This window comes from Nomascus leucogenys, chromosome 14 (genome assembly GCF_006542625.1).
Source record: "Nomascus leucogenys isolate Asia chromosome 14, Asia_NLE_v1, whole genome shotgun sequence".
NCBI lineage: Eukaryota > Metazoa > Chordata > Mammalia > Primates > Hylobatidae > Nomascus > Nomascus leucogenys.
The window spans coordinates 25,443,546-25,461,072 of NC_044394.1; the positions used below are offsets into that span (position 1 = coordinate 25,443,546).

At 38.5% G+C, this 17,527-nt stretch overlaps 1 protein-coding gene across 1 annotated transcript in view; it reads right to left on the bottom strand.

Annotated features, from left to right (window-relative positions):
- Positions 1-86: 86 nt before the first annotated feature.
- The window catches only part of PUS10 (pseudouridine synthase 10), a 67,280-nt gene continuing 49,839 nt past the window's right edge, over positions 87-17,527 (bottom strand). The window contains exons 12-18 of the mRNA XM_012501251.1: positions 15,086-15,142; positions 14,142-14,218; positions 13,993-14,048; positions 13,047-13,164; positions 7,742-7,884; positions 4,689-4,788; positions 87-2,094 (exon numbers count right to left, since the gene is read on the bottom strand). Coding sequence (XP_012356705.1) covers positions 2,056-2,094; positions 4,689-4,788; positions 7,742-7,884; positions 13,047-13,164; positions 13,993-14,048; positions 14,142-14,218; positions 15,086-15,142 — 590 coding nt within the window. The 3' untranslated portion in view covers positions 87-2,055. The remainder of the gene's footprint in view (positions 2,095-4,688; positions 4,789-7,741; positions 7,885-13,046; positions 13,165-13,992; positions 14,049-14,141; positions 14,219-15,085; positions 15,143-17,527) is intronic.

Below are 17,527 nucleotides of genomic sequence, written 5' to 3' on the forward strand. Positions count from 1 at the left end.
ATACTAAGAAGTACAAAGGGCTCTTTCTCTAAGTGTTATGAAAAAGATTTTGAATTTAAATAAAGCTTACAAAGAAATCATAAAACTAATTTTAAAATGCTTTTATGTAGGCAAAAGGGAAACTACAGTACTCTCACTACTTAATATTCCCAGTTCTGCCTGAAACAAAGACATACATTAATTTTTAACAATCTTTGTCTCAAAATTCTAGGAACATTTGGAAGAAGTATTTAAAGCTAATGCTTACTCTGCTTGAAATTTTGTATAATCTCAGGAATAGAAATTTAAGAAATACAAGTCTTCTCATTTCAGTTTGCTAAGCACATTCTTCATTCTTACATATTACAGGTCCACTGGATTCAAAGCTAAGCCAAAAATACCATGCAAAAGACTGCCTCCTAAATTATTTAAATCTCTTTTGTAGCAAAATTTTCCCAGGAACTGAGGAACATCCACACAGAAATTCTTACCTTTTTATCAAAAGTTTGTTATCCTTTTCTCATTTTCTGGGCCTTTCAGTGCATTGGCATTGACAATAGTGAAAAAATTATTTGCTGTTATTCGCATATCAAACACATGGTTTCAACGTGGTATGAAACTATGTTCGTTCCAACGTGGCTGACTCCTTTGTGTCCATTAAAACCATTTTCCTCATATCTAAAGTGAATCTTGGTATCTGTGATTTATGTTTAATATAGAGATGGGAAACAGTGAGTAATCTAATACTAGTCAAGTCACATGTATTCTTAAAAAAAGCTCAAATAGTTGAATTAGGGTGATGGAAATTATACTCAAATCTGAAATTGTAATGAGGCTCCTTTCTGAAACTTAATGACCCATTCATTTTTTTTAGGTTTAGCTTAATGTTTTTCCTCTTCATAATACCAACTGAGGTTTAACTTAATAACAAATGGTAACTATATAAGATTGTATTAAATAGTCTTGGGCTATTTTTTTGGTAAGCTCTTTGATTTGGTAACTACATTCCAAAAGTTAATTATCAGTTACATGAGTTTAAATGGCATCCATAGTTGCCCCTTCACACAAACTGGTGCTCAGTAATAGGGCTTATTAGAAAGACCCTAGAGACCAAGAAACTTCAGTTCTAGTCCTCAATATAGAAGTAGCTAACAATTTTGGATAAGTCATTTAACTTCTAGTCTTTGGTTCCCACATTTATAAAATGGAGACAACATCCTATCTACTTTAATAAGATATTATTAAAATGTTTATAATTGGATAATATATTGAAGCATTCTGAAATAATATCAGTTCATCTTTGTTTAGCAATCTCAATTTTTCAAATTCTTAACCCTGGGATTGAAGTTATTAAAGGCACTTGTTTCTCCTTATTTAAAAGATTTATGAAAGGCTCCTACCATGGCATGCCTTGGTTCCTACAGTTTTACTTTCCCTCTACAGGAAAAATATATTGACAATTTTAGATTGTCAAAATTCTTTCTTAATGAAAGTATTAATGAGAATTATTTCATTATTCATAGTTCGGTTAAGATCACAGCCAAAAGTACTTCATTGGTAATAGCTTGTTTGAGGCTTCCTGGGAAAAATAATAATGTCAGATTTGCATTTGCAATCTTAGAATATTATAGGATATTATGCTGCATAAATCTAGATATAACTTTTATATAGATAATTTTAAAAAATTAGAACATGATTTTAAAGGTGGTATATCTCTTGTGGAGGGAAATCTTGCTGAAATTACAGCTTCTTAGGTTAACAGAGAATGTGTCCTGTTTGTGCACCTCTCTAAATGAAAGAATTAAGGAGAATTATTTCATTATTCATAGTTTGGTTTGTGGGGGTGAAAGAGGGAATGAGAAAAATCCTAAGACATCCTTGGAACAATTTAACACGAAATATACACAAATATAGATCCTGAGATGTTACAACAAATTAACAATTATATAGATCAACATGATCCAAATGGTTTCCAAGACACCGTTATGGTGGGTAAACAGCCATTTTACGGCATGTGCTCCATGGATGTCCACATCATGCCAGGAAAACCATACTCTTTGTCTCCAAATTTGAAAGCTAGTCATCCAGAGCAGGTGGCCAGTCAACATCTACAGACTAGAAGGGAGAAAAGAAGTCATTAAAACAGATATTACTGTTGTGGTAAGCATTTGCTGGTAATGCTGTATAAATTTAATAGTTTTAATATAATGCAACAGAAGAAATTGCATTTGAAGAAAATGCATTGTATACCATAAATTAACCCTCAAGTCTGTTCTAGGGATTCTTGGGCCCAAGGTCTTCTGAATTAATTGAGTAGCAGTATTTGGCTACTCAGTTGGTTATTAACTGTGCTTTTTGACTGATAAGAGAATACATTTAAATTTTTTAAATGGTATTTATGGGGCCAGGTGTGGTGGCTCACACCTTTAATCCCAGCACTTTGGGAGGCCGATCAATTATATAGATCAACATGATCAAGGTGGGCAGATCACTCAAGGTCAAGAGTTCAAGACCAGCCTGGCCAACATGGCAAAACCCCATCTCCACTAAAAATACAAAATTTAGCCGAGCATGGTGGCACACGCCTGTAGTCCTAGCTACTCGGGAAGCTGAGGCAGGAGAACGGCTTGAGCCCAGGAGGCAGAGGTTGCAGTGAGCCGAAATCACGCCACAGCACTCCAGCCTGGGCGACAGAATAAGACTCTATCTTAAAAAAAAAAAAAAGGGGTATTTATGGGTAAAAGTAACAAACAAATTCAAGTGACCACCAATTTTCCTTCAGAAGTCACAGAAATTTTTATTCTTCTGATCATTTTTATTCTCTCAGCTTGCATTTAACAAATATTCAAGTAGTCTATAAGCCTATAGTCTTCTTGTAACACAGCAACAAAATGTGAAATAAATGATTATGAAAGATGACCTGGAACTAGAAAAGGATTAAGGATCTTTGTGCTTCAGTTCTGTAGAATTTCTGTTTCTTTAAAATCCAGTTCATCTATCTCTACTTACCTTTATTTTGTTCTTCTAGGACAAAACCTTGATCTTTGAGTCAGAATGAAATTACAGTAAACAGACTATTTGTCTCCACATAAATACATACCAGGTCTATCAAAGGCTAGGGGATCTACTTTAAGAGAAAGTTAAAAAAAAAAAAAAACCCCACTGTATCTGTGGCTTTTATTGACATTTAAAGTTTAAAACGTAAAATTATTTACTGAAAACTTTTTCATTAATCCATGAGTCACTTCACGTACTGGCTTCAAAAAAATTTATTAGAAAAGCCTAAATAGCTATGTGTGTGTGTGTCTTTTACAAATCTCAAGAAGGTATTTTGGTTCTGTTTCAGAATATAGCCATATACCAAACACCCAAATGTAAATTAATGAGTGTTTTCTCAAGCTGAAAATAAAACATGACTGATCACAATCGTGTGTGTGTGTGTGTGTGTGTGTGTGTGTGTGTGTGTGTGGAGGGGAGGCAGGTTGTAGTGCTTAAAAAGCTCCACAAGTGATTCCAGTGGGCAGTCAGTATTGAGAAACACTGGCCTGTGAGTCTTTGATACTCCTAACTGTTCTGAGAATTAAGGTAAAAAAAGATTAATGCAAGCCTGGGCAACACGGTGAGACCCCATCTCAACAAAAACAACAACAACAACAACAACAAAGAGCCAGGCATAGTGGTTCATGCCTGTGGTCCCTGCTACTCGGGAGACTGAGGCAGGAGGATCGCTTGAGCCCGGGAGGTCAGGGTTGCAGTGAGCCGTGATCACACCACTGCATTCCAGCCTGGGTGACAGTGCAAGACCCTGTCTCAAAAAAAAAAAAAAAAAAAAAAAAAAGATGAATGGAGTAGAGATTTTCTTTAACAGAAAGTTGTCTTCCTCCAAATGATAGTTTCACTAAAGAGGCTCCCTGCAACCTTGAGGGCATGATCACTGGCTGTACTGCAGGAGCTAATCTAATCCCAGAGCACTTGAGAGAATTGCTGGTAAGGAAATAATACTCCAGTGATCATTTGATTCCCATAGATGTTTTCACATTGGGCAACTATGCCCACTTCTTTCTATAACTTTGATATTATTCCCAAGTACAAATCCCCAAGTCTTAAGATTCTGGGGAGAGTAGGGGGGGAGGTACTCTATTCCTAGTCAGATTGTCATGAAGAAACACCACTTGTGACTCAACACCTATTGATACTCAAATGAAAAATTTATGGAGACTTGCCCGACAGAACCATTCTTACAATTACTTTAGAATTTAACCTTGTTTCAATTCAGACTGTAAGAGCAGAGAACTTGGACCACATCACAGGGGTCCTTATAGAACTGCTTTTATGAAGAACCATTGGCTCACCTCACTTTCTACCCTTGTGAATCCATGTTTCTGAATACGCTGCTTTAAAGTCTTTATAAAACGCAACAGGTATGGAAATGAGTATTTCCTTGCTTGGTTTAAGGGTTTAGATTTGATACTACATGTAAAGCACAGTTAATAAATTAGCTATATATTTGCAAGGAACATAAATGAGACCTCATATTAAAAAAAAAATATCCGAAGACAGTCCCTCCCTTCAATAAAATGTTACTGTGAGATTTTCACCATTCTCAAATACCTATGGAGGTGGGTGGTACTAAAATGGCTTAATGCCAAAGAGCATAACTTTGGTTGAATTCAATTTGCCAATGTGCATTCCACAATAAAATGGTTTACCTCAACATCCAGCTCAAGAATGTCTGCAGTCACATTCATCAGGGACCCAATGTTTGGCTTGGTTCTCCCGAAGTCTCCATGTACAAACTCTTTAATGTAGCTGGGGTTTGTTTAAGGAAAGAATGAAGACAGCATGCTGTACCAACTATTTGGTAAGATTTGACAGGCAAAAATAATAAGAGCAGAAATGTTACAAAATAAAGGTTATTTCTGAGCTCTGACTTGTATGTATTAAAAAATAAGCTTTGGCAAGGTGGTCCCTAGTAGCCTGGCAGCCAACATCAGAGCCTGGGAAATGTGTTTACATCAAACTTACCAAAAATCATTACTTTCTTTTTTCTTTATAGCTCATCTCCAAGTGCCAAGGTTTGGATGTGGATTTTAAAAATTAGCTACATAGCTCAATGCTTTTATTAAAAAACAACTTTGCCACAATTTCTATGTTATCATCTTGTTAGTCCCATTTTTTAATAATGGCAACTGTCACCTGCCAGATGGTAGGTTTCCACAGAGCCACACACAGAGTGATCTTAATGATGGCATTCCTTGTAACATGACCCAGAGGCAATAGGATGGAAGGAATAATGAGACTATTAGTTTAGTCTTAATGATGGCTCTTCGGAAGAATTACCAAAGACCTACCGTCTAGTTTGCTAACATGGTTAGCAAAAGAACTAAGTTAATTCTCTCTCTCTTTTTTAAAGGGGCAACTTTGTATTTCCCTCAAAATTGTATTTCAAATTTTGAAATCAATAACTAATTCTAGAAGTTGTTTTTAAGATTAACATTCCTTACATAGGACTGTACTGCAGCTTTGACAATATTTATCTAAAAGATTTGTTTTTGCCAGAATTCAGTAAAAATGCAGCATTATGTTTTGTTCTACAAACCAGCATTTAGTAGAAAATATTTAATGGAACTTGAATAGAGAAATAAATTTGTTTCCAGATGATGAAAAATCTATATTACAATACGTTGATATTATGTCCTCACTTTCTGAACGTTTTACTCACTCTACCTTTGCCAAATGTTTTGACTAAAGCATAAGACATATAATTATCTAGTAACTGTGTTTTTTGATAAACTCACAACTACCCAACAATTGTTATCCATTTTCTCTCATTTTCTTTAAAGAATCCCCTTCTGCATAGCAATGATGAGGAGAGAAAACCAAATAGCCCCAGAATAACCGGTTAAAACGTACAGAGAGGTTCTTATTCCTAACCAGAGGGACAAGGTTTAAGTCAAATGAGCTAGCTCACTGCACTGATGAAGGTAAATATATAAGGTATATGTAAATTAAATTTATTAAGTGAAAAATTCATATACTTCTATGTATAACCATGTGGTATCTAAAGCTTTATCACATAGTCTTTCTTGGCTAATACCTTAAGTACATGTGCATGGCTGGTCCTAAAAATGTTTTAATAGGATTGAAAAGACATCAAATTTTACAAAAGACATTTCTCCTTGGCCCACCAGAACTAAAGGCCAGGATTAGGTAAGAAGACTTTTAAAAATATATACATGATTTGAAATTCCATCCATGATAGGCAAATATGCTCCCAACAGCAAAGATACAAAGATCTGTCCACTGGAGTCTAAACTGATCATCCTTCGATCCAAATTACAAAATTTAGAAGATTTTAAGAGTAGATAACCTATACTTGGCTTAGCTGAGTACATCCAGGTCCTGGGGTGGGGCAGGGGAAGAAGTGAACGCAGGCTGGTGGGGAAGGACAGGCAGACTAGTTACAGCAATATAGTAAGAATGCTATTTGGTGATTAAAACTTGCTTTTTTTCCATATATATATCTAGTGTGTGTGTGTTATATATATATACACACACACACATACAATAGTACATCATTAGTTCTATACCAGTTAGAAGGTAGTTTGTCACTTCATGCTATTGGATCACAGAATAATATAAAACCAAGAAACAAACAAAAACTAGGAAGACCTTCAAAAAGTAAACTAAAGCTAAGCCTATTGGAGCTCCCTGATATGTTTTAATCAGCGACTCAGTTCTGATACAAAAATTATACAAGTCAGGCTAGATTATGAACAAATTATCAGCCTTGGACTATAGATATTTTAACTCTGAATCTCAACCTTTCTGTAACACAGTCAAAGCTCTTTGCAGTCTGAAAATGGTGCTAACTAATGATATGTCATCTGAATTGTTTTGTCTTTGTTTTTTTTCACAAGGCACGTAGAGAAAGATATTCTCTGCTGTACTAGGCCAGTGGCCAAGTAAAGATCATGATGTAAAGTAGTGCTATTCCCACCTACTAACTGTGTTTAATCATCTGAGGCAAATACTTGAAATGTTGAAAAGACCCAAATATGGTCATAAATACGTGACTTGCAAAAAATGTCAAGACAGCAAATGAATCCATCAAAAGTATTTTCTGAGTACTATGTGCTCAGCATTGTGTAAGACACTGCAATAATATATATATATATATATATATATATACACACACACACATAACTTCAAAGCTGACATCGAACTGACTGCTATCTCAGGGTTTAGAATCATTTTGAAAAACAAATTTAGGCCAGGCGCGGTGGCTCACGCCTGTAATCACAGCACTTTGGGAGGCCGAAGTGGGCAGATCACGAGGTCAGGAGATAGAGACCATCCTGGCTAACACGGTGAAACCCCGTCTCTACTAAAAATACAAAAAATTAGCCAGGCGTGGTGGTGGGCGCCTGTAGTCCCAGCTACTTGGGAGGCTGAGGCAGGAGAATGGCGTGAACCCAGGAGGCGGAGCTTGCAGTGAGCCGAGATCGCGCCACTGCACTCCAGCCTGGGCGACAGAGCGAGACTCTGCCTCAAAAAAAAAAAAAAAAAAAAAAAAAAAAAAAAAAAAAAATTTAGTGGGAAAAAACCACATCCAACAAACAAACAAACAAAAATATTCTTCTTTAGCATAATCCTTTCCCAAATCCCTCCCAGACCAAGCTGACCCAGTTTCCTAGGAGACCATGAACTTTTCCAACAGGGTTCTGGTTCGATGGCAGCAGTGCAGCAGGTGGAAGGATACGTGCCGGCCTGAGTTTTCAAGTGGAGGCGGAAGTGATGCTCATCCACATACTGTGTCTCCATGGAGTGAATGACACGAGCTCGCACAGCCAGGGGCCTTCGGTGAAGGACGCGCAAAGGTGTTTTCTGGTCGATCTTTAAGTCCTAGGGGAGAATATGACACACAGTCCCGGAGTCAGAGCTTTGCCACCCAGTGAAGCCTGTCTTAGCCCTTCCCTCACCATCCATAGCTCACCACAGATGTTTCCTTTAGAGAACTCCACCTATCATGGGGTGGACACTAATGGTAAAATGAATTGTGTTCCCTTAGGTTCAAACTCTGTGGGACTTCTCATAACCCAGTCTATCATTACTTATTTTCTGGGCCCCAGTAACTTTGCCATTTAAAGAGGGCTTTGAAGTAAATAGGTCTCTTTTACTCTTATATTTAACAAATTGGTGAAGGCCCTGGAGTTCTGGCCTGCCCTTTAGGTTAATCGGGTTGCCTTAAAGGACAAGGCCTTTCTTTACCTTTGTTTTCTAACCCAACAGAGCGACCTAAGAGTGGGGATTTCAGGCTGGGGTGAGCAATGGCTGGTTGCAGAAGGTGGGACATCAGCATCGCTTGGGTGTATGGCAGTTTGCGTTTGTTTGTTTGTTTGAGACAAGGTCTCGCTCTGTTGCCCGGGCTTGAGTGCAGGGGCGCCATCTCGGCTCACTTGCAACCTCCGAATCCTGGTTTCAAGCGATTCTCCTGCCTCAGCCTCCAGAGTAGCCGGAATTACAGGCACACGCCGCCATGCCCGGCTAATTTTTGTATTTTTTTGATAGAGATGCAGTTTCACCACATCGGCCAGGCTAATCTCCAACTCCTGACCTCAGATGATCTGCCCTCCTCAGCCTCCAAAGTGCTGGGATTACAGGTGTGTGCCACCGCGCCCCACCGAGTTTGCGTGTTTTAGGGAGAACCACATACCTACTGTCAGGGGTAAGTTGTTTTGGGGTTTTTTGGTGAAGGAAAAGGGTTATACAAAAGGATACGTCTGGAAAAGTTATTAATACATCTTGTTTAGGGTGACATTTCGATATAATAATTACAAATCGATGTGCATAATAAACCGGGACTTTTCAATGTTTGTTAGCTCAGCTTGCAACTAATAATACCGCATGTCTTTTTACATTTCAGATTTTTTAGGGACACAGGCTTGTTTTTCTCACAATTCGTTCAAGTCAGAGATTTTCTTTTATGTCACAAGATAAAAATTAAGAAATAGAGGTTAATGCTGTAAAAGGTCAACTAATTCCAGGTTTTAAAAATTGGGCATAATCAGAAATTGAGATTCATAAGAACTGAATCCTCTGCATTTTCTTGTCGGAACAGCTCTTCCTAATTTCCACGGTTCTTGAGTGCCAGAAGGCCTGCTAAGAAAGAAAGGTTTCTGTCTGGTCTCTCCTCTATCAAGTTCTCCACCAAGAAAAAAAGAGCAAGTTCTGACAAAGACCACATTTGAAAGGGTGTGACTGCTTTTACCAAAGTGGTGAGTCAACGGCTCCTCCTAACTCTGTGGTTTTTATGACTCTTTGATTTTATTATAGAAACACTTTGTCCTGATGAGATAAGCTGTCTCCATAAGATCTGATTTTTCTCTGGTCAAAGAGACAAAAAAAAAGAAAATACATAAATAAAGGACAAGGCTGAACTGTGAAGGAATCTATAAAGACATGGCTTCCACTTTAGAGAAACAGCGGGCCTTTAAATTAACAGCTATCTATCAAGTCCTCTCCCCTGCTTCCTTTACCTTTAGAGTTATTCCCAGTACTTTGACCATGAGACAGTTGGTCAGTGGAAATACCACGAGCCACATGTCTTTTTTGGTTTGTTTGTTTTTAGTTGACAAAAGGAAACCACTTCATTTATTCTAACATTGCACTCTACTGCTCCCATACTGCTGAGCTTTCAGAAACACACAAACACACACATATGCTTGTTTTTTTTTTGTTTTTTAGAAATAAGTTGCTCCTGAAGAGGGGATAAGTAGTAAATTTGAAATGACTTTTTCTCAGAATGGGGAATTTAGTCAGTTTTTATAATTTTTATGCCAACTGGAATATTTGAAAACTAAAAACATTATTTGAAATCGACTAGTTGCATCAGTCTACTTAGGCTATGGACCATTAAAAAAGACTCTTTCACCACTTAGTCTGTACCTATGAAAATCATCTTTCAGCCCAGGCTGGAGTGCAGTGGTGCAATGAGGGCTCACTGTGGCCTCGACCTCCTGGGCTCAAGCAATCTTCCTGCCTTGGCTTCCCAAAGTGTTGGGATTACAGGTGTGAGCCACTGCACCTGGCCTCAGCATTATTTCTGAATTATCTCTATGGCTACCCTCAAACTATGAACCTATTTTTTTAATGAGTTTATTTTTCCCACGGCATTCTCAATGACTTGTACAACCCATGTGAAAGGCATAAAGAAATTTAAAAATTCATTTTGCAATCTTAAAGATATCTGTCTATATTATAACCACCATCCAAAGAACCTTATATAGTATGGCCAAAAACCAAAGGGTCTTAGCTATAGAATCACAGATCTAAGAACTGGAGAGGCCACTGGAGATCTAGTCCATCTCCTCATTTTATAAATGACTTTCTTTAAGCAGGTGAATGATTTGTGTGTTTTTACCAAAATATTCATACTATAAACATTATTCTGCACTTTGCTTTTTTTCTCATGTCATAAGTGCTCCTATGAGTCATGGATATAGACATACCTCCATCTTTTTTCCTAGCATTTTTAGGTACATATGTACATACTAATATGTAAATTAAACAGGGTCATATGCTGGGTTTTGTTTTTGCTTTTGTTTTGAGACAGAGTCTCACTCTGTCCCCCAGGCTGGAGTGCTGTGGCACGATCTCAGCTCACTGCAACCTCTCACCTCTGGGTTCAAGCTATTCTCATGCCTCATCCTCCCAAGTAGCTGGGACTACAGGCATGCGCCACCACACCCGGCTAATTTTTTGTATTTTCAGTAGAGATGGGGTTTCGCCATGTAGGCCAGGCTGGTCTCAAACTCCTGGCCTCAAGTGATCCACCCACCTCAGCCTCCTAAAGTGCTGGGATTACAGGTGTAAGCCACCATGCCTGGCCTGATTTCATTTTTTTTAATAGCTGTATAATATCCCAATTTACTCTACCATTTCCTTATTGAGGGATGCTGATTTTGTTCCCAGTCTTTTTGTTGTTGATTTTGCCACTTAAAGCCCTTAAACACCGTGTACATATTCTTATGCACTGGAGTTTTATTTCTACAGGACAGTTCAGTATATTTTAAATTTTTGCAGTCATTACCACGTTGTTTTTGAAAAAGGCTGAAACACTACATTTCTACTGAGAACTCTCCTCCACTCCAACCCACTGATAGGTATTATTAGTCTAAGGGGAATAAAGTGATGTCTTATCGTTACATCAACCTTTTCAAATGATTCTTGGCCACTGTTCTTTTTGCAGCTAACTGGTTCATATCCTTTGTCTATTTTTATTTGTTGTGTGTTCATATTTTTCATGATAAGTATAAATCCTATTCGTAGAATCTTTTGCCATACAATTTGTTTTCTACATAATCCTCTATATGTGTATACATATACATATATATGTGTTTGTGTGTGCTTAAATCAGCAGTCCCCAACCTTTTTGGCATGAGGGACCAGTTTCTGGGAAGACAATTTTTCCATGAACCGAGGAAGGAGGGGATGGTTTTGGGATGATTCAAGCTCATTACATTTATTGTGCACTTTATTTCTATCATTATTACATTGTAATACACAATGAAATAATTTTACAGCTCACCATGATGTAGATTCAGTGGGAGCCCTGAGCTTGTTTTCCTGCAACTAGAGGGTCCAATCTGGGGATGATGGGAGACCCAGTGATGGATCATCAGGCATTAGATTTTCATAAGGAGCATGCAACCTAGATCCCTCGCATGTGTCATTTCCAATAAGGTTCACGCTTTTATAAGAATCTAATGCCACCGCTGATGGAACAGAAGACAGAGCTCAGGTGGTAATATGAGTGATGGGGAGCAGCTGTAAATATAGATGAAGCTTTGCTCTCTCATCCGCTGCCCATTTTCTGCTGTGTGGCTAGATTCCTAACAGGTCACCAGCTGGTACCACCAGGGGGTTGGGAACCCCTGGCTTAAATCAAAACATATCATCCTCTATAGAGTCTATACTTTTATTTTTTTCCTTAGCACTTACCAGAAACCTTTTCCTGTGTCAATAAATATTTATCTACCACATAATTTTCAATGGCTGAATAGTAGTAGTCCATTATACAGATAAGCCATTAATATTAAACCAGCTCCTTCTAGTAGGTCATCTAGGTTGTTGCAAAATATTGCCTATTTAAACAATGTGGTAACTATATGCATCTCTGTGCCCATGTATGCTCATTCCTTGCATTTGAAAGTAAACTATTTTTGGCCGGGCACGGTGGCTCATGCCTGTAGTCCCAGCACTTTGGGAGGCTGGGGCAGGCGGATGACAAGGTCAGGAGCTCGAGACCAGCCAGGTCAACATGGCGAAATCCCGTCTCTACTAAAAATACAAAAATTAACCAGGTGTGGTGGTGGGTGCCTATAATCCCAGCTACTCAGGAGGCTGAGGCAGGAGAATCGCTTGAACCCAGGAGGCGGAGGTTGCAGTTAGCTGAGATTGTGCCATTGCACTCCAGCCTGGGTGACAAGAGCAAGACGCTGTCTCAAAAAGAAAAAAAAAGAAAAAAGAAAGTAAACGATTTTTATAAGAAGAGGTGGGGGCAGGTGGGAAGAAGTATGCACGTGAACAGGCACTCTACCATGACATGCTCAGGTATAGGAAAACGTCACATGTGGCAAAATGCATGTGCTTTACATACATTGTCATATGTTTTATTCATGTACTTAACCTCTGCATCAGTTCTATTAGATAAGTGCTATTTTATATTTATTTTTCACAAATGACCAAAGATAATAATGGCATTGCCAAGGGTTTCCTATGTGCCAGGTACTGTTCTAAGTGCTTTATCTAATTAAACTCATTTAATTATTTTAACTAATTTTATAGATGAATAAATTGAAGCAGAAAGAGGTTAAGTAACTTGTCCAAAGTTACACAGCTCAGAAATGCAGATCCAGGATTTGCACCCAGGCAAACTGTCTTCAGAGTGGGGCTCTTCCCCACTGGCCACGCTGTGTGACTTGCTAGTAATAAATTAGAAGACAATGGGATCTTTGATAGGCAACAGAAAAATGAAATAAAAAGAATAAGAACACTTGAACTACCTTTATGTCATTTAGGAATTCAATGTCTTTCTTCTGTATTGCTTTATTTGTCCAAATTAAGGCACTGTAGGTCTTTGTCTTTTCTTCTTCACCTTCTTTCATATGTCCTATTGCCTCTCTAAACAAAAACAATTTTTAAAAGTTTGTCTGAATAAATAAAACAAACCTTGCCCCAAATTAGCCTTTCTTTAAAAACAGTTCCGATGAGATATAATTTACATATAATTTCCCAGTTTTAACTGTACAATTCAATGATTTTTAGTATGTTTTCAGGGTTGCACAGCTATTACCACAATCTAGTTTTAGAATACTTTCATCACCCTGAAAAAGAAACTTTGTACCCATTAGTGTCACTTCCCATTATTATTCTCCCCCAGCCCTAGACAACCATTAACTGACTTTCTATCTCTATAGATTTGCCTATTATGAACATTTCATATAATGAAATCATACAGTACGTGGTGCTTGGTGACTGGCTCCTTTCATTTCATAATGTTTTCAAGGCTCACTCAGGTTGTAGCATGTGTCAGTACTTCATTCCTTTTTATTACCAAATAATATTCCATTGTATGGATATATCACATTTTGTTTATTCATAGACACTTGGGTAGTTTTCTACTTCTTTGCTATTGTGAATAATGCTACTATGAATATTCACGTACAAGTCTTTGTGTGGATGTTTGTTTTCATTTCTCTTGCATATATAATATCTAGAAGTGGTTAAGATTTGCATTTCCCCAATGACTAATTATGTTGAGCATTTTTTCATATGTTAATTGGCTATTCCTATATCCTCCTTGGAGAAATGTCTACTTAATCATTTCCCCATTTTTAGTTGTGTTGTTAAGAGTTCTTTATATATTCTGGATGCAATTCCCTTATCAAGATATGTGACCTGCAACTAAAACGTCCCTTTTGAAATCATCTCCAGTGAGCCTACTCTTACCTTGTGACAAGCTGCAAGTCACGTACTTGGATTTTGTTAGATGAGTTATTAATTTTCTGTAGTAGCAGAAAAAGAAAAGCAATTAGCAAGTCTAGCTCAGTTACAGAATTGCAGAAAGATGACGATTTCCATGTCATGAAGTGGTTTACCTGCTGAAGTTCCTTAATTTCTTGTGAAGTGAAATGTACTCTATGAGGATTCACCAGCTCAATTGCAAAGGGCCTTCCTGGCAGCACACACCCCGTCATGAAACAGAAACGTGTTGATGGAGTTAACATTTGGGCTAATGCAAGAGGGTTAGGAGGTGTGAAAAATGGGTTGAGCTCTAGAGGACTGAAAGTTTAGTGACATGACTACATCTGAGGGAGGGAAGAATGTGTGAGAAGAATCAAGGGGCTTTTTGCAGGGGCAGAAGGGCTGCTAAACCCCAGCACAGGCAATATGTGAAAATAACTGCTTCCCCAAAGGCCCATGAACAACCCTGTGTTAATTACAAAACACAGTTTAAATAACCGCTAATTAACTTAGTCACACTAATGTAAAGTTGTCACATGCAGCAATGCCCTGTTGAAATCCATCCTCCTAGCCTGATCCACTAGTGAAATGGAAAAGCTTTGGTTCCATGAGAGGAAGGAACTGTAAGCCTCAAACAGTTCAGGATTAAATGTCATCATCTTTCTGGTAATGCAATAGGGTAAAATGAGAGACATGAAGGTTAAGACAGCAGAATCACTTTTTAAATGAAGATGTACATTCTGAAAACTGTACTGGTCCTTCTGAAATGCTATTAAATGAAAAAATTAATAATCAAACTTTTGGAAAAAAATCAAGCACCTCTTTGTTAATGCACATACAAGTCCCTTATAACCTATAGGTATGCAATCAGGATGGCCTCTGAAGAAATGATTCCTGTTAAGGTGTATTTCATATAATTCATAAAGGGGCCTCCATAATCCACAAAGCTTCCTCCCTTGGAGAAGCTCTGGGCCTTGCTCACTTTGTTTTTCACTGAGTGACTATGCTAAGCTTGCTGTCTAGAAAGGATGATAATCAGAAAGTTAGTTCTAATCAGGTGATGCTGTTGCAGTCTTACCATTTCCTAATGTTCTCACATCTACATCTTCTCTTCCAGAGGATGAAAAATTAAAACCTTTGAAAAGCAGATAAAGAAAAAAAAATTAGAGACATCATAGCCCTAAGATATTCATTCCCAACCTTTGCTAGAAACCCAATTGAAGGTCTTGAACAATCTACAGGAGAATCCCCAGGGAGAGTCATCATCCCACCTCTAATGTCAATCTCTACTAAAAATAGTAATGCTAATAGTAAACACCATTTATTGAGAGCTTATTATATGCCAGGCATTGGACTAAAAATTTTATATATATAATTTAAATTTTATTTATTTATTTATTTATTCTTAGAAATGAGATCTTACTCTGTCACCCAGGCTGGAGTGCAGCAGCGTGATCATGGCCCACTGCAGCCTCAAACTCCTGGGCCCAATCAATCCTCTTGTCTCAGCCTCCCAAGTAGCTGGGATCACAAGTGCATACCAGCACACCCGGCTAATTTTTTAATTTTTGTAGAGATGAGGTCTTGCTTTGTTGCCCAGACTGGTCTTTAACTCCTGAATTCAAGCTATTCTCCTGCTTTGGCCTACCAAAGCACCGGGATTATAGGTGTGAGCCACTGCACCTGGACCATATACTATTTAATCCTTATTATAACCTTATAAAGTAGGTATAAAATAAAAGAACACCAAGCTTCAGAACAGTTAGGTAATGTTCCCAAGGTCACACAAGTAAATGGCAGAGCTAGGTGTTTCTGATGTTAAAATCCAACCTTAACTACCATCCCATGGGAAAGCCAAGGCAGAGTCCTGTTTGGAAGAAGAGCCCACCACCCCTCTGGCCATAAGCCTATGGTGAAAACTCGATAATCTTTCTTTCTTTCCTTAGAACAAAGCAAAAACATTCATTATTTAAGAATTAAACTCCATGAAAGGAAAAAGAGGAAAAAAAGGTTTGACTCTAAAAAGCAAATTAATTATATATGTCATCAAACCAAAGCTGGAACCATGATAAAACCAGTGTATGCTCTACGATAAGTTGATCATCACAGACTAAAAGCTGCAAATATTGGAAGGAGAAAATGGTTTAAAAAAAAAAAAGGGCAAGGGGCTTACACAACAACTTTTTTAGATATAGAACTAGGCCAGGCAGGAAGTAGGAGTCTGTGAACCACTAAGTCCCAAAAAACTCTACATTCTGTGTTTACACTCCAGTGTGAAGTTACTAATAAGTCCACAGCAATATCGGTATCTTCTAATCAGAGTCAACAGACTCAACCTGTAGTGCTAACAACAGATGGATGGCCATAGTTCAATGGTGAATTCAAAAAGGGCATCTGGGAAGCTGAAGATGCAGACTCCTTGGGGCTAGGATTTGTCTTACACCTGCCCACCCCTGTCTCCCAGTCAGCCCTGTCAGGAAAACAGGGTGTCCACAGTGACTGAACAAGAACCTGTGACTGGCAGGGGTGAAGGGAATGAACAGGCCTCAAAGAAAGAAGTCTACTAGTTACTGAAGGAGCAGAAATCTTAAATTCATAAGTCAGCCGTAAAACTTCCCACAAATTGCAGCCCATCAGTAAGAAAGAGGTGTAGAAAGCTAGGCCCTTGAGAAGGCCACAAAAGCATTTGATCCAGACTAAAGGAGAAGGCATATTTACTGATCTTTTAGAAAAATGTTTCAAACCAGGCTAGGCGCGGTGGCTCACACCTGTAATCCCAGCACTTTGGGAGGCTGAGGCGGGTGGATCACGAAGTCAGGAGATTGAGACCATCCTGGCTAACTTGGTGAAACCTGTCTCTACTAAAAATACAAAAAAATTAGCTGGGTGTGGTGGCGCGTGCCTGTAGTCCCAGCTACTTGGGAGGCTGAGGCAGGAGAATGGCATGAACCTGGGAGGCTGAGCTTGCAGTGAGCCGAGATCGCACCATTGCACTCCAGCCTGGGCGACAGAGCGAGACTCCGTCTCAAAAAAAAAAAAAAAAGAAAGAAAAAAAAGAAAAATGTTTCAAACCTGAAATTAAGGAAACATCCTTGGACTGCAGAGTGAGAGAAACTTGGGGGGTAAACCTGAAAACTTATTAGTGTGCAATTATAAATAGCAGCTGACAAAAAAGGTAAAGAAGCCACTCCCTTAAGTATTAGAAAATACATGCTTAAAACTTGGTTGAGTTTTTTAAACTCACATTATGCCTTGTCTCATCTCCCTAAAAAACAGTATCAAGGGCAAGAATGATCAGGAACTATAAGGGGTTCAGCTAATCTGCAGCGGTCCTTGTGTGCTGATGCCTGGAACACAATGCACAAGCCTTGGACAAAGGATGCTGCAAGACCCATGGCACACTTGCCCCCTGGCTGACCTGTAGCATTTATGATGGGTGGAGCTGGCTAGGGGGGGGACATGTAGTACTCCCAGCCCAGGCACTGTGGCACACAGAGCAACACTGGGGTAACACCACTGT